This window comes from Balaenoptera musculus, chromosome 1 (genome assembly GCF_009873245.2).
Source record: "Balaenoptera musculus isolate JJ_BM4_2016_0621 chromosome 1, mBalMus1.pri.v3, whole genome shotgun sequence".
Classification (NCBI taxonomy): Eukaryota; Metazoa; Chordata; class Mammalia; order Artiodactyla; family Balaenopteridae; genus Balaenoptera; species Balaenoptera musculus.
The window spans coordinates 131,840,586-131,868,483 of NC_045785.1; the positions used below are offsets into that span (position 1 = coordinate 131,840,586).

A 27,898-nucleotide genomic window follows, 5' to 3' on the forward strand; every position below is an offset into this window, starting at 1 on the left:
GTTCTGTAGGAGCAGTTCCACGTGTAGATGTATTTCTACTGTATATGTGGGAAGGAAGGTGATCTCCGCGTCTTACTCTTCCGCCATCTTGCCTCTTCCCCCCCTAGTTTTAATTTTTGAGGAAACTCCATACTGTTTTCCATAGTGGCTGCACCAATTTAAATTCCCACCAGCAGTATGCAAGTGTTCCCTTTTCTCTGCATCCTCACCAACACTTATTTCTTGTCTGTTTGATAATAGCCATTCTGACAGGTGGGAGGTGATAATCTCACTGTCGTTCTGATTTGCATTTCCCTGATGAATAATGATTTAGAGCCTTTTTTAAAATACTTGTTGGCTATCTGTATGCCTTCATTGGAAATATGTGTATTCAGATTTTCTACCCTTTTTAAAACCAGATGGTTTTGGGTTTTGTTTCGCTATTGAATTGTTTGAGTTCTTTATATATTTTGGATATTAGACCCTTATCGAATATAAGATTTGCAAATATTTTCACCATTTGGTAGGTTGCCTTTTCATTTTGTTGATGGTTTCCCTTGCTGTGCAGAAGTTTTTGTTGTTGTTTGTTTGATATAGTCCAACTTGTTTATTTTTGCTTTTATTGCCTTTGCTTTTAGAGTCAGATCCAAAAAATCATTGCCAAGACCGATGTTGAGTCACTTATATTCTATTTTTCTTTTAGGAGTTTTATGGTTTTAGGTCTTACATTCTAGTCTTTAATCCATTTTGAATTAATTTTTGTGTATGATATAAGATAGTGGTCCAGTTTCATTCTTTTGCAAGTGACAATCCAGTTTTCCCAGCAGCGTTTTTTGAAGAGGCAGTGCTTTTTTCATTGTATTCTTGGCTCCTTTGTCATAAATGAATTGATCATATACATGTGGGTTTATTTCTGGGCTCTCTATTCTGTTCCACTAATCTGAGTGTCTATTTTTATGCCAATTCTATGCTCTTTTGATTACTATAGCTTTGTAGAATAGTTTGAAATCAGGGAGCATGAAAGCCTCCAGTTTTGTTTTTTCTCAAGATTGCTTTGGCTATTTGGAGTCTTCTGTGGTTCCATACAAATTTTAGGATTGTTTGTTCTATTTCTGTGAAAAATGCCACTGGAATTTTGATGGGGATTATATTGAATCTGTAGATTGCTTTGGCTAATACACACATTTTAACAATACTAATTTTTCCAACCCATAAGCATGAAATATCTTTCTATTTATATGTGTCCTCTTCAATTTCTTTCATCAATGAGTCTTTTGCCTCCTTGGCTAAATTTATTCCTAGATATTTTATTTTTCTTGATGCAATTATAAATGGATTGTTGTCTTAATTTCTCTCTCTGATAGTTTGTTGTTAGTGTGTATAAACACAAGAGATTTGTTTATATTGATATTGTATCCTGCAACTTTACTGAATTTGTTTATTAGTTCTAACAATTTTTTAATGGAATCTTTAGGATTTTCTATATATAAAATCATGTCATTCACAAATAGTGACAGTTTTACTTCTTCCTTTCCAGTTTGGCTGCCCCTTATTTCATATTCCTGCCTAACTGCTCTGGCCAGTACTTCCAATACTATGTTAAATAAAAGTGCAAGAGTGGGCAACCTTGTCTTGTTTCTGAAATTAGAGGAAAAGTTGTTAGCCTTTCACTCTTGAGTATTATGGGTGAAAGTATGGACTTGTCATACATGGCCTTTATTGTGTTGAAGTATTTTCCCTCTATACTGACTTTGTTGAATGTTTTTATCATAAATTGAGGTTGAATTTTGTCAAATGTTTTTTTCTGCATCTATTGAGATGATCACATGATTTGTATCCTCCATTTTGTTAATGTGGTATATCACGATTGATTTGCAGATGTTGAACCTTTCTTGCATCTCTGGAATAAATCCCACTTGATCATGGTGTATGATTGTTTTTTAAATGTATTGTTAAATTTGGTTTGCCGATATTTTGTTGAGAATTTTTGCATCTATGTATTCAGGGATATTGCCCTGTAATTTTCTTATTTGTGGTATTCTTGTCTGTTTTTGGTATCAGGGTAATGCTGGCCTTATTAAATAAGTTTGGAAGCATTTCCTCCTCTTCAATTTTGTGGAAGAGTTTGAGAAAATAGGTAATAGATCTTTTTTGAATGTGTGGTAGAACTCACCAGTGAAGTGTCTGGTCCTGGGCTTTTGTTTGTTGGGAGGTTTTTGATTATGGATTCATATCCTTACTAGTAATTGGTCTGTTCAAAATTTCTATTTCTTCATAACATTTCTTCTATTTGGAAGATCATATATTTCTAGGAGTTTATCCATTTCTTCTAGACTGTCCAATTTGTTGGTGCATAATTGTTCATAATAGTCTCCTATGACCCTTTGTATTTCTGTGGTATGTGTTGTAACTTCTCATTTTGCATTTCTGATTTTGTTTAATTGAACCCTCTCTTTTCCTGGCTGAGTGTAGATAAAATTTGTCATATTTGTTTATCTTTTCAAAGAACCAGCTCTTATTTTCATTGATACTTTCTATTGTCTTTTTAGTCTCTATTTCATTTACTTCCACTCTGATCTGTGTTATTTCCTTCCTTCTACTAACTTTGGGCTTCTTTTATTCTTTTTTTAAATTCCTTTTAGTGTAAGGTTAGGTTGTTTATTTGAGAGTTTTCCTGTTTCTTGAGGTTGGCATTTATTGCTGTAAATGTCACTCTTAGTACTGTTTTTGCTTCATGTTTCAGATTTTGGTGTGTTGTATTGCTATTTCCATTTTCATTTGTCTCAAGGATTTTTTGATTTCTGCTTTGATTTCTTTGCTTACCTATCGATTATTCAGTAGCATGTTGTTCAATCTCCACATATTTGTGATTTTTAAAATTTTTTTCTTCTTGTAATTGATATCTGGCTTTATATCATTGTGGTCAGAAAAGATGCTTGATATGATTTCAGTCTTCTTAAATTTATTGAGACTTGTTCTGTGGCCTAACATATGACTCATCCTGAAGAATACTTCATGTGCACTTAAGAATGTGTATTCTGCTGCTTTTGAATGGAATGTTTTATATATAACTATTAAGTCTATCTGGCCTAATGTGTCATTTAAAGCTAATGTTTCCTTATTGATTTTCTGTCTGGGTGATCTATCCGTTGATGTAAGTGGGGTTTTAAGTCTTCTGCTATTATTGTATTACTGTCTATTTCTCCCTTTAGGTCTGTTATTATTTGCTTTATATATTTATGTGCTCATATGTTGAGTGTATAAATATTTACAAATGTTATATCCTCTTGTTGGATTGACCCCTTTATTATTATGTAACACTCTTCTTTGTCTTTTATTACAGTGTTTGTTTTTCTTTGTCTTTTATTACAGTGTTTGTTTTAAAGTCTCTTTTGTTTGTTAAAAGTATATCTACCCCAGCTTTCTTTTGGTTTCCATTTGCATGGAATATCTTTTTTCATCCCTTCACTTTTAGGCTGTGTGTGTCCCTACATCTGAAGTGAGCCTTTTGTAGGCAGCATATAGATGGGTCTTCTTTTTTTTTTTTTTTTTTTTTTTGATCCATTCAGCCATTCTATGAAAGAATGATTCTTAAAAGTTTTAAGACGACTTGACCCAAATGTTTGGCTTCAGTACCACCATCATTTTTCGAGTTACATCACTTGATCTGATTTTTCTAACCCATGGGCTTTCATAGTTCAGTTTGGTGTTGAGTGATTTCATAAATCATGTTGATGATCTGGTCCCTCTGTTCCTCCCAAGAATGTGGTTTTGATGAATAAACAACAGTTATAACGTGTTTGCTTCTATCACATGTACATCCAAAGTTATAAAATCTCAATGTTGCACAAGCTCAGAATTTCACCACATATATTGTGTTGGCTTAGACTGTGTTGGCTTTGTCAGCCTTTACTCTGCTAGACTGAGAAATCTTCTAAATGTGGAGATTGGTAATTTTTCTTTTTTATCAAAGTCCATCTTGCTTCTGCTTGGTGGAGTTAAGGAAGCAGGGCTGGGGATCACTCCTGAGGGCATGTGGATGAGCCGTGCAGGTCTTTCTGTGATCCCAGTTTGTGACTGAAGGATTTGAAGAGCAGACCTGGTATGGACAGATTTTATTTTACAGGAACAGTCAGTCACTGAGTACTTTGGTAATTTTAAGGCTCAAAACCCAGAGTGGAAGAAACATATACCGCCCCCACCCCACCCCTTTAAAAATACTTACTTTTTTTTAAAAAAAAGCAGTTTTAGGTATACAATAAAATTGAAAGGAAGATACAGAGATTTCCCATATATCCCTTGCCCATACACATGCATAGCCTCCTCCATTATCAACATCACTCACCAGAATGATCTTTTATTTTTTTATTATTTTTAAAATTTTTTTATTCTCAAGGATGACTCTTCACTGACACATCATAATCATCCAAAGACCATAGTTTACTTTAGGCTTTAATCTTGCTGCTGTACATTCTATGGGTTTGGACAAAAGTATACTGAGGTATATCTACAGATTATTTTCACTGTGCTAAATGTCCTCTGTGCTCTGCCTATTCATGTCCCTCCCCTCACCCCTGGCAACCACTGATCTTTTAACTATCTTTATAGTTTTGCCTTTTCCAGAATGCCATATAGTTGGAATCATACAGTATTTAACTTTTTCAGATTGACTCGTTTCCCTAAGTTAAATGCATTTACATTTTCTTCATGTCTTTTCATGGCTTGGTAGCTAATTTCTTTTTAGCACTGAATAATATTGTATTGTTGGGATGGACCACAGTTAATATATCCATTCAATTACCAAAGGATGTTGTGCTTGCTTTCAAGATTTGGCAATTATGAATAAAGCTGCTATAAACATCCATGTGCAGGTTTTTGTATGGACAGAGTTTCAACTTTCTGGGGTAAATAGAAAGGATCACGATTGCTGGATGATATGGTAAGAGTATGTTTAGTTTCTTAAGAAACCACCAAATCGTTTCCGAAGTGGCTATATCATTTTGCATTCCCACCAGCCATGTATGAGAGTTCCTGTTGCTTCACGTTTTCAAAAGTATTTGATGTTGTCAGTATTCTTGATTTTGACCATTCTAATAGGTGTGTAGTGGTATCTCGTTGTTTTAATTTGGATTTCTGTGATGACATATGATGTGGAGCATTTTTTCATATGTCTTTTTGCCATCTGTATATCTTCTTTGGTAAGGTATCCATTATGGTCTTGGGCTTGTTTTAAAATTGGGTTGCTTATTTTCTTATTGTTAAGTTTTATGGGTTCTTTGTATATGTTGGATAACAATCCTTTGTCAGATGTGTCTTTTGCAAGTGTTTTCTCCCAGTGTGTGGTTTGTTTGCTAGTTCTCTTGATATTGTCTTTAGAAGAAAATTAGTTTTTAATTTTAATGAAGTACAGCTTATGAATTATATCTTTCATGGATCATGTCTTGGTGTTATATCTAAAAAGGCATCATCATACTGAAGGTCATGTACGTTTTCTTTCCTATGTTATCTTCTACAAGTTTTGTAGTTTTGCATTTTACAGTTAGGTCAGTGATCCATTTTGAGTTAATTTTGGTGAAGAATATAAGATCTGTGTCTATATTATTTGTTTTGTTTTACACGGGGATATCTGGTTGTTCCAGCACCATTTGTTGAAGAGATTGTCTTTGCTCCATTATGCTTCTTTTGCTCCTGGCCAAAGATAAATTGATTATATTTATGGGCTCTCTATTCTGTTCCATTGATCTATTTGTCTACTCTTTCACCAATACCACAATATCTTTTTTTTTTTAAATTTTTTTTCCAATTATTAATTTATTTATTTATGGCTGTGTTGGGTCTTCGTTTCTGTGTGAGGGCTTTCTCTAGTTACAGCAAGTGGGGGCCACTCCTCATCGCGGTGCGCGGGCCTCTCATTATCGCGGCCTCTCTTGTTGCGGAGCACAGGCTCCAGACGCGCAGGCTCAGCAATTGTGGCTCACGGGCCCAGTTGCTCCGCGGCATGTGGGATCTTCCCAGACCAGGGCTCGAACCCGTGTCCCCTGCATTGGCAGGCAGACTCTCAACCACTGCGCCACCAGGGAAGCCAATACCACAATATCTTTATTACTGTAGCTTTATAGTAAGTCTCAAAGTCACACTTACCCCTTTTTAATTATAAAAAATCAGATGACCAGCAAAGCAGCCACATCTACTTTAATAGTCAGGGGGTGAAGGAGACACGTGGTGGCTTGTATCTGCTTTCCTTTTGAGTCTTTCTAGTGGTGGAACTGGCTCAGACTAGCTCACCAGAGCCAATTGTACACTTCTCTTCCCAACTCCATGTTCAGGGACATCAGTAAATTAAAATTGGCCATTGTCAGAATATGTACACCACAGAAATTAGCAAATGCCAACAATCAGTGTTTGTTTGTTTGGTTTTATCCCTTCAGAGAACCAGTTGTTAAACATTCATCTGCATAACACTGATTTTGTATCTAATTTGTTTTTCCCTTTGATAGTTCATCATCGAATTCCTTCTAGTCATCACAGGTAATGCTTATTAATCACTTTGTATGAGTTAGGCACTGTGCTAAGATCCTTCACATGTGTTCTTTAATTTAATTCTCACAACAATGTCATGAGGTAGGTCTGTGATCTCAGCTTGTGGTTGAGGGATGCTGAAGAGAAGACCAGTGGTGGACAGATTTTTATTTTACAGGTACAATTTGCAAGTGAGTAAACTGAGGTTCAGCAAGATGATGTAATTTTTCTGAGGTCACACAGCATGTTAGGTGGTAGACTGGAGACTGTAGCTTCTGGCTGACTCATGCTCGTAACCACCATGCACTATGGTCTTCCCCAGCATAGAAAACTGTTCTGGGCTCAGAATCATGACACGTTGGCTCTAGTGTACTCTATGCACCCAGCCTGACACCTGCTCTCTCAGAAGCTCAGTGTCCTCATCTATATAATAAGGCTGGTGATGATACTAATCTGCCTAGCTCACAGGATGGCTTTACCATTTAAATGATAGTTACACCAGATTGCTTTGGAAAGCCTAAGTACTGTATAAATGGGAGATATCATTACATGATAAGAAGTGAAGGAAAAAAATATTAACCAAAAGAATACTACATCACAGTTTAGAAGATTCAGCTAAAGTGGATATTTTATATAAATGCAGGTTCTATGAAATATTACAGTGAATGTTTCTGGGTGAAATGGCAGGACCTTTGATCTGGGAATGCCTGAACTTAGCTTTTGGAATTCTTTGGCTTTGGGTCTCCCTAAGCTTCCCAGACACTCTGATTAGTAATCAAGGTAACCTTAGTTTCATGGGCAGATTTGTTTGGAACTAAGTTATTAAGAAGGTAGTGTAGTGGGGCTTCCCTGGTGGTGCAGTGGCAGAGAATCTGCCTGCTAATGCAGGGGACACGGGTTCGAGCCCTGGTCTGGGAAGATCCCACATGCCGCGGAGCAATTAGGCCCGTGTGCCACAACTACTGAGCCTGCGCGTCTGGAGCCTGTGCTCCGCAACAAGAGAGGCCGCGATAGTGAGAGGCCCGCGCACAGCGATGAAGAGTGGCCCCCACTTGCCGCAACTAGAGAAAGCCCTCGCACAGAAACGAAGACCCAACACAGCCAAAAATTAATTAATTAATTAATTAATTAAGAAAAAAAAAGAAAACTTAAGAAGGTAGTGTAGTGCTGGAAAGTTGACATTTAGTAACTTCAGGGAGAATGTTTGCCTTATTATGTGCATGTTTTAATAAAGGTTTGTTTGGGGTTTTTTTGCTGTTCACATAGCTATTTATACTTCCAACTGTCAGCATATTTCATTGTAGTTGTTTATTTAAGGTTTATCTTCTTGACTATACTGAACTCCCGATGATGACAAATAACTATGATTATTACAGAAATCCCAAGCACCAAGTACTGAGATCGGCGACTAGTATTGCTGCATAAATATCTACCCAACAAGTGCATGGGTGAACTAACTACATGGAACTCTTGTGGTGTTCATGTATTTCTTATGCCACAGTTGTCCATCTGTAAGCTTTGAAAACTTTCTTAATTGCAGTTGGAGCTAGTGTGCAAGGCAAGGTCAACCGCGTGGTGTTTCATGCTAGAATTCATCTGTGTGTTCTTAGGATATCAGAGGCATTTGGCAGCAGTAGGAAAGCCTCTAAGTATTCCCTAACTTACACAGTCCAAGCCCCTTACTGTGTTATACAAGACCTACCTTGACATGTTTCACCTCTGGTGCTCTCCGTCCTGCCACTGTGTGGAATGATCTGTAATTCTTTAGCCTGGCCAATTCCTACACACTCTTCAAGAGTAGGTTTGGGTCTCATCCCCTCAGGAAATCATCTCTGAAATATGGGTTGTGATTAGGTTTTGTTTTCACTCACCTATGTATTTCTTGATCTTAGTTCTGATATTATATTAAAATTATTTCCTATGTTGCCTATTCTCCCATGAGACTATAACTCCTCAAGTGCAAAGACTACCTTTTCTTCCAAAGCTGAGAGGAGTGTGTACATCTGGCATGAATGAGATGTTCAGCAAATATTTGAGGAACTGAAATGACTAATTCCAAGTGGAATTTCTTTTTCTAGGAAGAGCAAGACAGTGAGATGAAATGTGAACCCTTCAAGGCTTAGTGGGGTGACAGCACTTCAAGTGTCCAAGCATGATCCTCTTCCCACCAGCTATGGGTGAAGCAGAGAGCTTCCAGGTTACGGGTTCAATGTTGGGGCCACGTCTGTGTTTGTCTGAGCCCAGACTGAAATTCTAGTTTAACTGCAGTCTGGTTTATTCAGTCTCAAGGGAGAAGAGAATCAGATAATTTTCCATTCAATACCCTACAGATTGGAGGAACAGATTTTAACCAGTACAGACTATAAGAATATAGAAGATGCAGGGGGTAGAAACATTTAGTTACTCTGTCCTTGGAAATTTTGAAACTCCCCACAAGGACACACTCATGATCTCATGAAAGAGGTTGGGGTGGCTGGCAGTGATTCTCAGGGAGATGTAAGCATACTATGCTTCAATGCCACAATTTCCTCTCTTGGAATAACAGATCTTTTAGTGGGAGCAGGGGTCATTTATTTCCATTTCAGTAGTCTTAAATGTGAGTTGTATTATAGATAATAAAAAGCCCCAATTAATTATGAATCCTAGACAATCCATTAACCATGTTCTCTAACAGCATCATATCTGTGCACTTATTCCTAACCGGCTCCTGTTTCTTTTCACTGCCTTTCATTCCACTAGTTTTCTGAATTAATGAGCAAGAATGTACTATGGTTACGTAGAGACCCCAGACAAACCTAAAATGCTCTATCTGATGTGATCCTTAAACAAATGGTTTAAAACAAATGGTTTAAATGAATTTCAGATGCGATTTCCACTTTCATGTCTGGCAACTTATTGATAACAATTTTTCTAATTCCTTTCCACTGGTTGGAAAAATTAAGATTCCCAACTTCTGTCTTCTGCATTCCCATCCACTGAACAGCAGTCAGAAGCTTGATTTGTTTTGTTTGTTTTTTTAAATTTATTTGTTTTATTTATTTTATTTTTGGCTGCGTTGGGTCTTCATTGCTGCACGCAGGCTTTCTCTAGTTGTGGAGAGCAGGGGCTACTCTTCGTTGCCGTGCATGGGCTTCTCATCGCAGTGGTTTCTCATATTGTGGAGCACGGGCTCTAGGCACGTGAGCTTCAGTAGATGTGGCTCACGGGCTCCATAGTTGTGGCTCACGGGCTCTAGAGCGCAGGCTCAGTAGTTGTAGTGCATGGGCTTAGTTGTTCCGCGGCATGTGGGATCTTCCCAGACCAGGGAACCCGGGTCCCCTGCATTGGCAGGTGGATTCTTAACCACTGTGCCACCAGGAAAGCCCTTGATTTGTTTTTAAAATATAGAATAACAGCAGCTCTCAACATGGTTTCACAAGAATCTGTATTTGTGGAAGTTCCACTTGTGATTCTGATCCATGGCTAGTGTTGATGACATTGGTTTCTTAGTTCGTTTGGTTTGCTATAACAGATATACAACAGACTGGGTGTCTTAAATAGAAGAAATTTATTTCTCCCTGTTCTGGAGGCTAGGAAAGATAAAGGCACCAGCAGATCTGGTGTCCAGTGAGAACCCTTTTCTTGGTTGGCAGATGGCTGTCTGTCTTCTTGTATCCTCACATGGTGGGGAGCAGAGAGAGAAGCTAGCTTTCTTCTTAAAAGGACACTAATCCCATCATGAGGGCACCACGTGCATGACCTAATCACCTCCTAAAGGCCCTATCTCCAAATATCTTCACATTAGAGAGCAGGGTTCCTACAAATGAATTTTGGGAGGACATAAATGTTCAGTCCACAGTAATCGGGTTGGAAAATTCTATTTGTTAAATATGTTTTTTTTTTTTTTTCCTTCTCTGGAATGAGTGCAGGGCAGTGCTTCAACAATTATTTACTCTCTTCCTATAGATGAAGTATGAGCAGTGGTAATACAGCAAATAGAATACAGTTATCTAGGTACCTAGTGAGGTTTCACATATGCTGCTGTGACATCTTACTAAATTAGAGAGTAAAGAATCATTACTTTCATAATCATTCAAAAAAGTAATACTTCTATATACTTTCTACAACTCCCAACTAAAATTCACTATTTTAATGCTCTTGGCCAATAAATCCTTTCTAATATAATTACTAAAATTTAGATTAATCAGAACTAGACTAGTATGATAAGAAAATTCCATCTTCTGTGTAGTGTCTCAAGAAGTTAGAAATAACATTTTAGACACACTATAATTTTAATAGCTTCCTATGACCTAAATAAGTAGAAACAATTATTTTGTTGCTACTAGAAGTTCTAAGGACAATAAGTTAATGTGTTCAAAATTGCAGTTAGATGCTGGCAGGTAACAAGCTAATTATCTAGTAATTTATATGTCAAGCCTAATAATTTATACCCCAACCCATATATACCTGTATATGCAACAAATATGAAATAGCCTCCTCCTCAATTCTTCCTCTTAAAAACCAGCTGATATTTACTAGTTGAGGGTTAGTAATTCCATGGTTCTGATATTAAATATTGCAGCACATTTGTTCATAGGTTAGTGGATGGACATAATTAAGGCTAAATGTACTTATGAAAATAAGTGAACCAAGGAGAAACTATGAAGCAGGAAACTTATTACTGATCTCACTAGGTTTGTCTGCTTTTTTGAAAATCTACCCAGTACAAGAATTTGTAAAGCAGTAATTGTTACATTCCTTTACCATACAGACCTCAATGTAAAAATAAACAAAAAACCCCAAACAATACTAGAACATCACCATTGTATTATACCTAGTCATCACCAGTACTTGGAAGTCTAATTGTTAGAATTGCTAGATTGGGGATGAGTTGCTTTTGTTAAAAAGAACATTTTATTTTCTAAATCACAAGTTATTGATTTATGTTAGAGAAAGAAGAGAAGATAATCTATCATTTATGAAAAACATAGCTACTTTTAAGACACTTGCCTGCAATTAGAATGGGAGGACTCATGGCTTTAAAGTCCAAACTGTCCATAGAGTGGTACTGTTTGAGTGGATTATTTAGGAGCTCAGGTGAATAAGTAAAACTGTTGACTGGGGGAGGCTGGGGAAGAATAACTCTTGGTCTTAGCCTCAGGTATCTATCTAAAGGCCAGCCGACTTTTCTAACATTCATTCATTAGTTAAAGCAGTATTTACTAAGCATTTCCTGTGTGAATGTACTGCCTCTATGTAAATTACAATTGAAGTCTGCTCTTGAGACCCTGCCTATATAGTATAAGAGGGACTGGGAGGATGGTGGGTTCGTAACTGCAGATGGGTTGCTGGGAACATTCAAGGCCTCCAAATTGCCTTCAGTCTTCCTATTTCATCTGTGGTCCTGTTACATCTGACTACTTCTTCCTGCTGCCAACTTGTTAGTGATATAGTTATCTACAGGAATTCCTTCCTTTGTTTACGGGACTTAATAGTCCTGGGCCTACTATGAGCAAGGTGGTAAGTAAGGTAGCATGCAGTGAGGAGCTTCGTTTACCTGGGAAAGTTCCACTCCTGTACTCTGGTGGGCGTTATTGGTTATAAAACAATCATTCTTATAATTTGACTAGGTTTTTTTAGTCTAGGACCGTGGGGCAATGTCATTTTGCTTACTCTAGGGAACAACTGTTCACTGTGGATGGGTATCCTTGCCCTTGGGCACTAGAGGGAATAACATGTCTGGGACGTTACAGTCTTCTCCTTATTTTCCCCACAAGAATCATCATTTCCATATTCAATAGAGACAAATGACCTTTTGAAGGGGTAGGAGGTTACTATCTTTTGTAAAAACCATGAAGGCCCTCATGACTTCTGAGGAAGTGGAAAGAGTGGGAAGTCATGGACACAGGGTCACCCTGAGGAACGTTTGTGACAGAGTGGTTGAGGATGGTTTTCACTTGCATTAGACATCCCCTTACAACTTCCATTTTGGTTATTTAAAAACACCAGAATGCTTTAAATTGGATGGAATCTCAAATTAAGTTCCTTTTGGGGAAAGATGTTGCCAGAACAGGCTGATATGGGGTACTGGACAGGCATCTTAGGTGAAGAATCTGTATCACTTATTATTTTCCCATTAAAAACCTACATTCTTGCTATTTATATGGGTTTTCTTCTCCCTTTCTCCATCCCCTTTGTATCTGGTATTTCTCCCCTCGACTCTTCCTTCTTTCCCAGGTGTGTTTGATAACTGCTCCCACACTATCAGTGACAAGGGCTGGGCCCTGGGGATCCGCTCAGGGAAGGATGTGGGAAGGCGAGATGCTCGCTTCTTCTTCTCTCTTCGCACCGACCGCGTGAAGAAAGCCACCGTTATGATGGGTCACAGTCGCTATCAACCAGGCAAGTGGACGCACGTGGCAGCCACTTACGACGGACAGCGCATGGCCCTGTATGTCGATGGCACTCAGGTGGCTAGTAGTCCAGATCAGTCTGGTCCCCTGAACAGCCCCTTCATGGCATCTTGTCGCTCTTTGTTCCTGGGTGGGGATAGCTCCGAGGACGGGCACTATTTCCGTGGACATGTGGGCACACTGGTCTTCTGGTCGACGGCCCTCCCACAAAGCCACCTCCAGCACAGTCCTCAGCAGCCAAGCGAGGTGGAGGATTTGACCACCCTGCTACTGACAGCCAGTTTTGAGCCCCTGGAAGAACAGTGGGCCCCCTTTAGAGATGGGAAGTACCCACGGCTTGAGGTCCTCCAGGGCTTTGAGCCAGAGCCTGAGATTCTGTCACCTTTGCAGCCCCCGCTCTGTGGGCAAACAGCTTGTGACAATGTGGAACTGATTTCCCAGTACAGCTGGCACTGGCCCCTTCGGGGAGAGAAGGTGATCCGCTACCAGGTAGTAAACATCTGTGACAATGAGGGCCTGAACCCCACCGTGAGTGAGGAGCAGATCAGTCGGCAGCATGAAGTGCTCAATGAAGCCTTCAGCCGCTACAACATCAGCTGGCAGCTGAACGTCCACCGGGTCCACAACTCCACCCTGCGCCACCGCGTTGTGCTCGTGAACTGTGAGCCCAGCAAGATTGGCAACGACCACTGTGACCCTGAGTGTGAGCACCCACTCACAGGCTACGACGGGGGCGACTGCCGCCTGCAGGGCCGGTGCTACTCCTGGAACCGCAGGGATGGGATCTGCCACGTGGAGTGCAACAATATGCTGAACGACTTTGATGATGGTGACTGCTGTGACCCGGAGGGGGCTGACGTGCACAAGACCTGCTTCGACCCTGACTCACCTAGGAGGTAAGGGACTGGGGCTTGGGGTATCCTGCTTGTAGGGTACATTCCTAACATCGTTTTATCCTTTTGGCTTCTGGAGACAAAAGAGTGTTCACACAGCCCCCAAATAAAACATTCATCTACTCCACCAGATACTATTGAGCTTTCATGAAGTACCAGGTGTTGTGTTGGGTGATTAGGAACACAGAGATGATTAAGACGAGACACAGCCCTCACAACTCACTTTCTATGGAGCAGACAACTGTGTACATGGTGTGAAATGCACACGCACCAGGTGCTTAAGACACAGGAAAGCTGAACAACTTCGTCTGTCAGAGGAAGCCAGGGCATCTGCACAGAGAGCAAACAAGGTATATGTCAATAGAAACCAATCAGCACCAATTATACGTGAGCATTCCTTTTATAGTCTTAGGTTTCCAGCAAAGTAACACGAATTCATGAAGAGGCCCATGTGTGAAGCAGTTTGAGCAGTTCAGCAGCTTTATGAACATAAGACATTCTACATCTAACCACAAGTCTCCTTTAGATGACTGGAGGCTTCCTCTTCTGCCCCATTAAATTCCATTCTCCACACAGCATCTGGAAAGATCCTATGTAAATGGTAAATTAGATCCTGTCACTCCCCTTCTTAGTTTTTTCCCCACTGTTCTTAGAATAAAATCCAAGCTCCCCTCCTGTCTCCTGGATCACAACCTGACCCCTGCCTTCCTCTCTAACTTCCTCCCCTGCTCTCCCCACCCACACTGCACAGCCTCACTGACTGTTCTGTTCCACTGAACAGATCAAACTTGTTCCTGCCCCAGGGCTTTGCACTAGCTGTTTCATCTTCTTGGAATCCTCTTTTCCTTGGTCTTCCCTTGGTGAGTTTTCTCTTGTCATTCCAAAATCTACTTAAATGTCACCTCCTGGAGAGGCCTTTCCTGATCTCCCAATTTAAGTTGACTAGTCAATCGCTATTATGTCAACTAATTTAAATTCTCTCTATAACACATCACTTCTGATGTTTTTCTTGTGTATTTGTTTATTTGTCTTTCCCTGGCTTGGAATATCAGCTCTATGTGACCAGGACCCTTGTTACATTCCCAGTGCCTAGAACAGCAACTGAGACATAGTTGTTTATTTCATGTTTATTTTAATGAATAAATGGATCTGATGTGTCATCTGTTGTGAGACAGAAGCCAATAGGAGGATTTCCATTTGATGGTTGGTGCAGGAGTTGGGGAATGTTAGAGGGAGGTAAGAAAGGAGAGAGGTGGGTGGTAAACTTAGTAATTTGTGTATGTGGGCAAGGGTTCCCCATTTATAACTGGTACCTTTGTACGAATTATAAAAAGGCCCACACCTGAGGTAGGGTGTAGTGTTGGTGGGAGGCAGGAGGAATAGATCTCAGCTTCCACCCAATACCTGAATGGCTACCTTTGTGTTTTTTGGCCATGATTTGTGTGGTAACTCATGGTCTTGTGTGTGGACAGTCCTCTTGGTGCCCCTGTGCATGGGCAGTTAGCACCAATGAATAGGTTCACCTGTAGCTCAGATGTCTGACATCAAGGATCGAGTGTAAGATTTGCAATCAGGGGACAGAGTTGAGTTCCAGAGTCCTTGCTACTTAACCAGCTATGTAAGTTGAGCAAGTCACTTTTGTAAACCCAGATGTCTTGTCTGTAAAATGAGGGTGATTGCAGTAATACTTTGCATTACCTATATCTTTGGGTTATTTTTGTGAAGCAAATGAAATAAGGTACAGGAAAGTGCTTGGTAACTCTAAACTTTTCAAAGTACAGAAACAGTTCTAAACCAACGTTAGTTATTATCATTATTAGAACTGACAGATGGGAAGCCTTTGTTTACATAATAATACCCAGGGAACTGATCACATTACCAGAAATATTTGCATAAGAAAGATTCTGTTTGGGTTTGGTTTTTAGATTTTGATAACCTTAAGCAGAAGCTAAACCTCACTAACAACGTTTGCCAACTCTTAGGATCTCCAGAGAACTCTCCAGGGAAGTCTGGCTTGTTCTCATTTGTCTACTAGCTCATTACAACAACCCACCGCCTTGACTGAGAGAGCTGTCTTTCAAGGTACCCAGGCATCACTCTCCTTAGAGTGGCCCCTTGTGTCTCTAAATACTTCCTGCCACTGCCCTTATCCGAGTGTTTATAACTTATTCCCCTTACCACTTCAGAGTTGCCATGGTAACTTATCCTTTTCTATCTGTAGTAGACCCAGACACTTTCTTACCCCTACATGCAAAACTCACTCTGTGGAATGAAAGGAACTAGTCATACTTTTTTTGATAGTTAAAAACATTTAAATAAAAAATAAACGCTCCTGGTTAAAATATCAAATTGTACCAAAAGACAATTTTACCAAATTGTACCAAAAGGAAGAATGACAATCCCCTGCCTAACTCTTCCTCATCCTTCTCCACTCTCTAGCCTTTCTCCCATATTTAATTATTTTACTTGCCGCTTTTGGTAATAACCTCCATATACATATATCCAAATATTATATTTATATTACTTGAGTCATCAATTTTATTTTATTTTTTTAAATTATTATTATTTGGGGGGGGGCTGCGCCGTTTGGCTTGGGGGATCTTAGTTCCCTGACCAGAGATCAAACCCACATCCTCAGCAGTGAAAGTGTGGAGTCCTAACCACTGAACCACCAGTGGTTAGGACTGATTCATCAATTTTAAACATTATGCATAACTTGCTCTTATTACAAAGATGAGACTTTTACTTTGTCTCCTCCCGCTCCTCTGCATTTTTCTAATATAGTAATTTTACTATTTTTGGTTGAGTCAGTTATATATATTTACAACATTATGACTATAGAATATTTTTCTTTTGGTTGCAGAACAAAGTTTTATTCTATTACTATATTTCCTTTCTGGCATAGCTCCCCCACTCTCCCATACACACACACCCTCCCCCTTGAGTCTCTATTTCCTCCCTCCCTCCCTTCTTTTATCTTCCTTCCTTCCTTCTTTTTTGATATCTTCAGTCATTTTCAAATGCTTTATCATATTAGCTAATCTATAGAATGTGTCTTTTTTTTTTTTTTTTTTTTAACACTCCTCTGGAGCTCTCCCTTCAAGTTTATTCCATTTTTTCTCAGCTCTTCTGACTTGACCAGTTATCTTTAGTTCTGCTGCACAGTTGTCATCCTGGAACTTCACTGCTTTTTTGAGGGGGGATTGGAGTCACTATGTCCTGAATTTTATGAATATCTCTTAATTTACAACCTCATTTTACTGGAAAACATCCTTAAGTAACTTTCTAGGAAAAGATGTTTAGGTAACTTTTTCAGAAATGCATTTCTCAAAATGTTTTTATTTTGCCTTTACCCCAAACTGATAGTTTGTCCTGGCATAAAATTTTGGGTTGGAAAACATTTTCTCTTAAATTTTTGAAGAGATTCATTACTTGCCTCTAGCTTCTATTCTTATAACTATGTGTTTTAGAGGTGAATTTTTTTCCTATTAAAAATCGTTTTTGAATTTTAACCTTGTTACTTTAGGGATTTTATGATAATTTTTTTAAAGTGTTGGCCTTTTATTCTTCTTTTGTTGATATTCAGTGATCCTTTCAACTTGGACCCATGCCCCTTACCTCTGGCAAATTTTCTGAAATTATTACTTTGATATTTCTTAATTCTTTGATCTCTTTTTCCTCTCTGAAATACCTGAGGATTTATTTCCTGAATTTATTCTCTGTCTTTTTTCTCACTTATATTCTATCTCTTTGTTATTTTGTTCTCTATTTTGGACATTTCCTTGAGTTTATCTTCCAACTCTTCTATTGAATTTTTTTAAATTTTAGCAATCATATATTTAAGACTTTACTCTTTGATTTTCTATATTAGTCTATTTTTATTTTAAGTATGCACCCTTTTTTGAGGCTAAAAATAAGATGAATTCTGAATTTTTTCCCTGTGCACTATATCTGATTCATCTATAGTCAACTTTTATTTTTCCTTTTTTTTTTCTCTTAATTCTTATCTGTGTTTCATGCTGGTGGATTTTCTCAGATGTCTAGTGCTTATTCACAATAGGAAACACACTTTTATATCTCTACTATTATGATTTAAAAAAGGATATTTATCTATGAATTTCCTCTTTTAGAGGGAGAAATCTGAAGGCAGACCATAGTGGAAAGGATAGGTTTTCTTTTTCCCAATTCCCTTATACTTATTTTGTGTACAGACCCTTTATTCATACTCCATCTTCTCTGCCTTGTATTTCTTGTGCTGAATTTTTATTATTAAAAACATTGACTGTTTTTCATAACTCTTATTGGCAAGAACCATATTTTGAAAAACAATTATTTATCAAGTTCCTGTGATGCACCAGACAGAGTAAGCTAAGCAAAGGGACAAATATAAAGAATACATAGAGTAAGTGTTAATATCTTAGTGGAGGGATTTAGTAATTTTATCTAAATACCTGGGTTGAAATCCAGTCTGAGGCACTAAAAGCAGAACATAGAGTATAGACTGCTTTTCTCTGCCATGGCTTAGACTGTTTGAAAGGACTTTGGATTCATAGAGGTGTAGATCTCTGGATTTCTATGAGGGCCTGTGTCTTGGTAGAGTTGGTGGTTGTGTCTGAACTAAATTACCCATATCTAGCAGCCCTATTATTACAATTAAATCACAGTGCTCAAGTTCACAATTCCTTTATTTTGTGACTCTAAAGGGACCCAATTTCAACAGATTTTTCCAGACATTTTTTGAGGATCAGAGCGTGCCAGGCACAGAATCCCTCTACTCAGGAGCTCACCATTTAGTAGGGGGTGGTTGGGAAGTGGGGGACACACCTACAGATAGATGACTAACATGCAAGTACAGTGATTGCTTTATGAACAATCCTTCCTGTTTCTCAAATCCTGCTCAATGTTCCCTCTTCCCCCACCCCCAGCAAGAAACCAGAAATGTAGCCCAAAGGAGTTCCTCTCCCAAAAGCTCTGACAGGAGGAGAGAGCCTGAGGAATCCAACACCAAACATCTGTAACCCAGATGGGCCTATCAAAGGGAGAGTATTTATCAGACTTGGGGCTGGTCAGAAGGAGATATGAATTATAGATACATTACCCAGCCAGTTGAACAGAATTACCAAGATAGAGAAGCTTGGCTTGTGGAAAGGGAAGGCTACATATGCCAGATGTCTGTTTCTACATAGTAGCTGCCCTAAGAGGGTCTACAATTGCTGTGGGAAAGAAGGGCTTGAAAGTCCACTTCAGTAAAATCACAAATGTCATTGGCCACTCCCTATGATGCATCCTAGGAAGCCAAGCCAAGGGAATCTCTATGCCCTAAGGGAAACTCAGCTTCCCTAACCTTTGCAGGCTTCAGTTTCCTTTTGGTCATGACTTGTTTCTGTTGTTTTTCTCTCTAAAATTATGTCTCAGAGATGAAGGGTTCTTTGCTGCTGAATCTACTTTCCATCCCTTGCTCTTTCTCTCCTTTTCACATCAGAGTTGAGCTTAGTATCCAACCAAATCTAGAGCACTGTGTTTACCTCTTTGCTTTGGTTTTCTATGTGTCAGATTTCATCACTCTGTTATCATGTGGAGAAAAATCACCAAATAAAAACAAATGGCTGAGGGGAGTTCCCTGGCAGTCCAGTGGTTAGGACTCTGAGCTCTCACTGCCAAAGGCCCGGGTTCGATCCCTGGACTGGGAGCTAAGATCCCACATGCTGCTCGGTGAGCCCCTCCTGCCCCCCCGCCCCCCAAAACAACAACAACAACAACAAACAAATGGCTGAGAACAGTTTAAGTGAGAGCCATTAACCACCTAGTGTCACCATGCTGTGAAGCAGACAATGGGATCAAGGCGATGCCATGCATTTGTTTTCTGATGCCTGTGGTGGGCTGAAGTCTCTGTGTCTTGGTGCCTCACTGTCTCTTCTCTACCTCATTTCCTGAGTTTTGATGGTGGGGAGTTTGAGGGCAGAAGAACTGCTGTATATAGCAATGCTAGAGCATGGTCTACTTCCCTCTAAAAGGGACCTCAAGAGGGTGGGCTGGGAGGTACCCTGCAGAAGCATGGCATAGAGTGGTGTCTGCAGTTGTACACTATAGTATATATATCTTTGGGACAGGAGGACAGTTGCCTGTGACACTCAAGGGAACAGGTGGAAAAATTGGTGCTGCACGGACCTGGATGCTCTGGATTAGCTGTACTTTGCTCACCCACCCTCTGTGGCTGTTGAGCCAAAGGAATGGTTGGGCTGGGCCCCTGCAGTGGCAGATCTGTTAAACATCAGCCAAGCTTCATTATAGGTTTCTTTTGAAGTTGGGATTCAAAGTTCCCTGCAGCCAAAAAAAACATGCATGGGGAAAATAAGTGTAAGGGGTAGAAGAAGGCAGAGAAAAAAGAAATGGAGAAGAAACTTTAAAACTGAACAGCAAGAAAACATCTAAATCCCTCCACTAAAATGCACAGGCTGTGCAAACTCTAAAGAGACAAGTCTCACCTTCTCATACTCATTTTATCTGGAAAAGGGAATAGGAGGGAAGATATAAGAGAGCACCTTCTGGTAAGCTCAGAAAGTTTACTAACAAATAGAAATGTCTCTTGGTTGTTTTTCTACAGGCCAATTTCTCCGTAGTTTCAATAGATACAATTCTATAGAGTAAGTGAAATCCACAATTTTTCTGTTCACCTGGCTGGCTCAGTGAACTTTTCTCCCCAGGTAAGTGGGGAGAGGTTGTTTTTCTCCTTTTCATGACTATTTTCTAGGCAAATAGGCAGACTTGTAAGAGAGCCCTGTGGTATGTCTGGGTTAAAAATATTTCCTCTTAGAAAATTTTTAGGAGAGACCCTGGTCTCCAAACACATTCAGTTGTTCAAGATACTTGGGTATTTTCCTAGGAGCTGGGGTGCTGGCTTTGGTACCCTGGCCAGATGCCAGTCTGTCTCGGAGGATTTCACTTAGGGATCTTTTCCTAGAATTTAAGCCTAGGAATCTGAAAGACAGCTGCACACTTACACATGTTTTCCTTTTTTTTCCTCTAGGAACACTGTTTACATATTACTTTAGTGACTGAATGAAAGTCACAGAGAAGTAGGTTGCGGAGTGGATGGAACATGTAGTTAGTCTGGGCATCACGGGTTTTTCTGAAGATTCGTTTCATCAGAGCGTCATCCCCTGGAGGAAGATGTTGACCCATTAATTTTCTGAACCCCAGTGCATCTCTCACTTCTCACCAGGAGCTCTGTCTGTGGCTGTGGACCTGATTTTCCTAGCTTGATGCTTGGCTGATTCCTACTGATCCTTCAAGGTCAGTTAGAATGTCACTTCCTCTTTCCTGGGAACATTCCTTGGTCCTCAAATAGGGATGATCTATCTCATTTGTATCACTTCTCATCTGCCTACTGCCATCACTCTGCTCTGATCCCATTGCCTCTCACCTGTGTTATTACAATAGCCTCCTAACGGGTCTCGCCACTTTTGCTCTTGCACCACCCCGCAGTCTGTTTTTAACAGAGCAGCCAGAGTAACCCTATTAGAGTATACTTCAGATCAAGTCATTCCTCTGCCTGGAATTCTCCAGCAGCTTCCCGGCTCATTCAGAGTCAAAGCCAATAGTATTGCTGTAACCAACAGGGCCCTACCTAATCTGTCATCAATTATTTCTGTGGCCTCATCTCCCACCATGCTCTCCCTTGTTTATTCCATTCCAGCCACACTGGCCTTCTCCTTGTCCCTTGGCTTGGCAGACATATTCCTGCTGCATAAATGTTTCAGTGGCTTTTCATTTTGCTGGAACGTTCATCCTCCAGATTCCTACATGGCTAGTGCTCCCTCTTCCTTCCAGTCTTTTTTCAGAGTCACCTTCTAGTGAAGACTTCTCTGGTGACCTCACCTAAATTCCCGACTCCTGACTCTTCATCGTTTCTTCTCCGTTTTACTTCTGTTTTTGGAATTTGTCACTAACATGCTATGTATTTAAAATTTTTGCTTGATGTCCATATTCTCCACTAGGATGTAAGTTCCATTAGAGAGGGGGTTTTTGTATGTTTGAGTTACTATTTTACCCTAGCACTTAGAACAACAAATACTAAGAGTGTTCAATAAATAATTGTTGAATAAAGGAATGTACTTACCCTAGTTTAGTGATTGGCAAACTATGGCCTGTGGACCAAATTTACCTCACCACTTGTTTCTGTAAATTAAATTTTATTAGAATGCAGTCACATGCATTTACTTACATATTGTCTATGGCTGCTTTCATGTGGTAGAGTTGCATAGTTATAATAGAAACTGTGTGGCCCACAAAACCTAAAATATTTACTATTTGGCCCTTTACAGAAAAAGTTTGCCAACTCCTTCTTGAGTACAGATTTACCATACAATATTGTAATTGCCCGTTGTTATCTGTCTCTTGTACAAGACTTTAGGCTCTTCGTTCGTAGTTCTTGTAACATAGGAAGTGCTCAATTGATATTTAAAAAATGAATTAACATATATATGAATGGAAAATAAATGACATGGAGGAGACGACAGTGTTGGGCAAGGGTTTGGGAAGGGTTAGAATGTACTACTCTGTATTGAAGAAAGAAGGATATTCAGAATCTACACTCTAGTAATCCTTCCTACTGGCCCCCTTACTGTTGTAGGATTGCCATATTCAGAACTAAGTAAAGTAACTAAAGATACCCATGAAAGTGTGAATATGTTAGCTGAGGAGGGAAAGGCTGTAAACCATTTTACTCATTATCTCATTATTTGAGTGGCTGAGCTCCCAGATGGCTCTGAAACTATGAAACACAGAGCAAATTTTGATAATCCGAGAAATAGTCAACTACAGTAGCTGGGAAGTAAGATGAATCCTCATTAGCTGCGGAGACAGTGATTGAGAGAAAGAGCAGACCCCGCAAAGTGGGTACAGGGCCCTTCAATGAGAAGGGCCTCTTTGAGGTGATGTCACAGATTAGCCAGTATTCTTACCAAACATTTTAGTTAGGCTTTTGTGGTTGTAAAGAACAGAAACTCACTCAAGTTAACTAAAAAAAATAAAAAAAATTTAAAAAAAGATTTATTGTACAATTACATATGGGCTGGAAGTGGAGCTAGAAGGCAGCTAGGGACTAAGGCAGGTTTCACACTTCATTTCTCTCAAAGGCTGCAGGGTTCTCTACATCTTAGTGCACCTGCACCATTCATATCTTGTTCCCAATTTGCTAGATTACTCATAGTTCCCATTCTCTTATAGCTTTAGTTTAAAACTAGACCCAGCTTTCTGTGGCTCCTGCTTTATCTCATTGAATCTTCTCTCAAGATTCACATCCAATTGCTAATTGCCTCAGTCTCTTGCAGAATCTTGGTTCATATTCTGGAGACAATTAATGTGAATTGGCCCAACTCATCTTTACACGTCAGGCTAGAAATCATAGGTTTCTGGCCAGCCTTGAATTTAATCAACTGTGGCCAAAAGAACAGGATGGCAGGGAGGGCTCCTCAGGGTTCCAAGGCAACATCTCTCAGCTGGTGCCAACACTCTGGGTAGAGCAAGCTGGCTTTTCATCTTTACTTCTTGGAGACTCCTGACATACATAATTTCTTAGACCTTAGACCTTGGTACTCCTAGTAACGTAATTCTCACAGAATTTTAATGCCAATTTTATTCCTAGGATTTTATGATTTAGAATTCAAATCTCAATCAAATATGTCATGATAATCCAGGTAAATTACATAGTTCATAGTAAGATTTTATATATATATATATATATATATATATATACCATATAACATATATTATATATATACATGGTACTGTGATGTCTCTATATCTATCTATCTACCATGTATCTATCTATTTTACCAATAAAACACAATAAAATAGTTTATTTAATGCTCACTATAGTTCTAAGAAGCAGATAGTTTGATTATCTCCATTTTATGTATGAGAAAACTGAGACTGAGATAGTTAATTAGCATCATGCAGTGTCAGGACAGTGATTAAACTCTGACTACAGATCCTGTGTGACCAACTACCATTCTATATTGTGTGTCAGGTATAATAAGTCTTACATGCCTAGCAAAGTACTTAGCTCATAGTGGGTGCATGATAAATATTTGTTTATTTTAATTATATAATGATTGTTTCAGAGGATATATATCTCAAGGGATGAGGGAAAGACAATGGAAATCACTATGAGCTTAGTACTTAGGAAAGACGTTATATAAAATGTGGATTCCTTAAAATATGAATAGTAAAGAGCAGGAAAGTGTTTGTTAGGCAAGGACAAAGATATGACCCAAATACAAAAGTCATGTGCAAACATATTCAGGCGTCCATAAGGACAACAATTTGAAAGGAAGGGAAATTTCCTAGAGAAAAGAAAGAGAAAATTGGAAAAGTTATATTGGAAAGGCCTTAGCGTTGGCTAAGGGATTTGGACAGTAAACAATTGCGAGCCATGGGCTGTGTATAGAGATATCTATGTATTGATTGATTGATCAGTCGATCCATAGACATCTTTTTAAATATATATCTGTTTTAATATCTACCATCTCTCTTGAATTTTAGATCTTCCTTATGGGATCATTTGGCTTATCCCTGAAAGACATTTTTTAGAATTTCCTTTATTAAATATTTGCTAGTCATATGCTTTCTTAATTTTAATTTCTATGAAAATATCTTTATATTTTACCAAACTTCTTTTTTGTTTTTGTTTTTTAAAATTTTATTGGAGTATAGTTGATTTACAATGTTGCGTTAGTTTCTGCTGTACAGAAAACTGAATCTGTTATATATATACATATATCTATCCACTCTTTTTTAGATTCTTTTCCCATATAGGTCATTACAGAGTATTGAGTAGAGTTCCCTGTGCTATACAGTAGGTCCTTATTGGTTATCTATTTTATATGTAGTAGTGTGTATATGTCAACCCCAATCTCCCAATTTGTCCCTCCCTCCTTTCCCCCCTGGTAACCAAACTTCTTAAAAAGTAACTTTTCAAAAAAAAAAAAATAAATAACTTTTCTAGGTAGACAATTTTAGATTGGCTGTTTGTTTCTCTTATCGAGATATTATACCACAGTCTCCTGGTTTCCATTAATATTACTGAAAAATTAGCTATCTAATTGTCATTTGTTTGTATTTACTCTGTCATATCTCTTCAAATATATCTTTTTTCTAATTTTTCTATTATTTCCTTCTGAATTTCCTGTTAAATATATATTACACTTCCCACTCTGTACTTCATGTCTCTTAACATCTCTTCAATTTTTTAATCTTTGCCTCTCTGTGTTACACTTTGAGTAACTATTTTTGGATTTATTGCCCCGTTGACTCTTTATTCAGGTTTGGCTAACTTGCTCTTAGAACCCATCAATAAATTTTTAATTTTTATTAGTATACTTTTCATCTCCATAAGTTTTATTTAGTTCTTTTTTTTGTATCTGCCTAGTCATTTAAAAAATCAATTTCTGTTACTTATTCATACTTTGGATATTCTTTTTTATTTTTAAAAACAATTTAAGGTGATGGCTACATGAATTTACACATGTGATAAAATTGCATGGAACTAAACCCATACAAATTATTATGAGTAAAATGGGAAATCTGAACAAGATTGGTCGATTGTATCAATGTCGGTATCCTAGTTGTGATACTGTATTATACTTTTGCAAGAAGTTATCATTGAGGGAAACCATGTAAAGGATATTCATTATTACTCTGTAATAGTTCTTATATGTGAATCAGCAATTATCTCAAAATAAAAAGTTTAATTAAAAACATATTAGGCTAGATAACTAATAAGAACCTACTATATAGCATAGGGAACTCTACTGTAATGACCTATATGGGAAAAGAATCTAAAAAAGAGTGGATATATGTATATGTATAACTGATTCACTTTGCTGTACAGCATAAGCTAACACAACATTGTAATCAACTATACTCCAATAAAAATTAATTAAAAAAACACATTAAGCATACTTCTTTTATATTTTATATCAGCCAGTCTGATTCTGTTATTTGTTAACAGAATAATTTTTCTGGTTCTTGCTCATGGTGCCTTGTTTCCTCATGTGTGCTTTATGATGTTTGATTGGGAGCCCATGATCCTTGAAATTTTACCTATCCAGTGTCTTTCAGGCCTGGATTGACGATATACTCTTTTACTTATGCCAATTTCCTGGGACACTAGGAACATGAAACCACTTAAAATATATATAATTGGCATAAGGTTTTTTAAACCATAGGGTATTATGAATTTGGAGTGAAAACTTGTGAGTGATAGCTTGTGGTTATTTCCCAAGGGGGATATTCACCTTATTTATTGGGCCAAGATTGCAGAATGTGTTTCCTTGCTGTTCCCCTTGATGAAGAGGTTTAAAATTTTTTTTTTTTTTTGGTGTTCTGTTTTGTTTATGGAATAGATCTTCAGGGTCCTGGCTTTATGTGGAGCTCTTCCATAAAACTCCCTATCTTGGCTAAGATATTTTGTTTCCTATCTAAGATTCTCACAAGGCCATCAAACTGAAGGTCAAGGGCACCAGGAATAAGCAGAGCCTTCAGGGAAGCCAGTTGCTTCAGGGAATGTTTACTTTTCTGGATTCCTATTTTTACTTTGTATGTGGGCTCTGGAGGTAACCTTTAATTTCCTTTCAGCTTCGTAACTATTTACAATTTATTTTTGTATTGCATCAAGAAGTTATAGCTGTTTCCAGTAGAGGGATGATCAGGGCTTCTAAACTCTTTATACCAGAAATGGAAATAATTCTCCAGAAAACTAATCTGGAGGCAGCATGCAGAATCAGCGTTATGAACCAGGGAGGTTGGAGGCAGAAAGATGACTTTGTAAGCTCTTATAGTACTCTAGGCAGGAAAAGGCAACAGGTTGAAAATGATTAGGGAAATTATTGTGGCATGGGAAAAGAACTAGGAAACTAAAAATGAGAAAAACTGGACTCTAGTTGTAGCTCCAGCCTAGTCACATAATTTAATTTATATGTTTGTTCATATTCATATTCATAGATATTCAACAAATATTATTTGGGCACCTATTCTAGGCCAGGCACTCTTTTAGACACTGCAGGTGGTAAAGAAAAAACTTCCTTCCCTCATGGAGCTTATAGTCTAGTGTGAGGAGACAGGCAATCAACAAATAACAAGTGAATACATGATATGCCAGATGGTGATAAGTGCTGTGGAAAGAAATTCAGAAAAATGAGGGAGACAGGGAGTAGTGCTAGCTGTGGAAGCAAGATAAAGGGTGTCCATGGAAGGTCTTCCTGAAAAGATGGCATTTGAACAGATATATGAAGGAAGTATGAGAGTGAGCCACGTGGAATCCACAGCAGAGGAAGAGCAAGGAGTTGGAGCAGAATGAGCTAAACAGAGATTAGTTGGTGAGTACAGGTCACATGGCCTATCAGGCCATTGTGTGGATTTTGGCTTTCAGTTTCAATGAGGTGGGAAGCTGCAGTAGAGATTGAGTAGTAGAGTGACTTAAGCAGTGGAATGATATTAGTGAAGAACATGCAGAGAAGTGCCTAACTGCTCTGACTACCTCAAAGGAATATTATGATGTTCAAATGAGATAATACTTGTTGAAAATGCTTTGTAAGCTGACAACACTTCATAACTAAAAGTGTTTGGTGAGACATGGCATTGGGTTCAGCAGTGAATTTGAAGAGACGGTGGACATCCTGAAGGAGATGTTGAGCATATGACTGAAAAAGAAACGTGAAGGAGGTATTCATCTCAGTGTGGAATTTACAGGGGCAAGATAGTGCCTTATATAGTAATAAGGAGTCATCGTGAAATGGAAAGCATGAGACGTTATTCACCCTGACCCACAGGGAATCTGTGCTCTATCTCCCCTCCTAAGCATCTTTCATGTGTGAGTATAAGAATGCAAAGCTGAGTACAATGAGCATCTCCTTGCTAGTATGCTTTCAAAAAGATTTATTGTTTAGGAAGGCCTAGGTCTACCACCTGTGCTCAGTATGCAGTAGGTACTCATAATTGCCTGCTGAATGAGTGCTGCAAAATTGGGAGAGGGGTGTCATAGCACTTAGGACTATAACAGAGCTAGGAATTCAAAATTATTTCAAGTAAAAATTTAAAAGATTGGATGCTGGT

At 38.7% G+C, this 27,898-nt stretch overlaps 1 protein-coding gene across 1 annotated transcript in view; it reads left to right on the top strand.

The window, feature by feature from the left end:
* PAPPA2 (pappalysin 2) overlaps positions 1-27,898 on the top strand; it is a 300,349-nt gene that overhangs the window by 31,768 nt on the left and 240,683 nt on the right. The window contains exon 2 of the mRNA XM_036867003.1: positions 12,715-13,786. Within this exon, the coding sequence (XP_036722898.1) occupies positions 12,715-13,786 (1,072 nt within the window). The remainder of the gene's footprint in view (positions 1-12,714; positions 13,787-27,898) is intronic.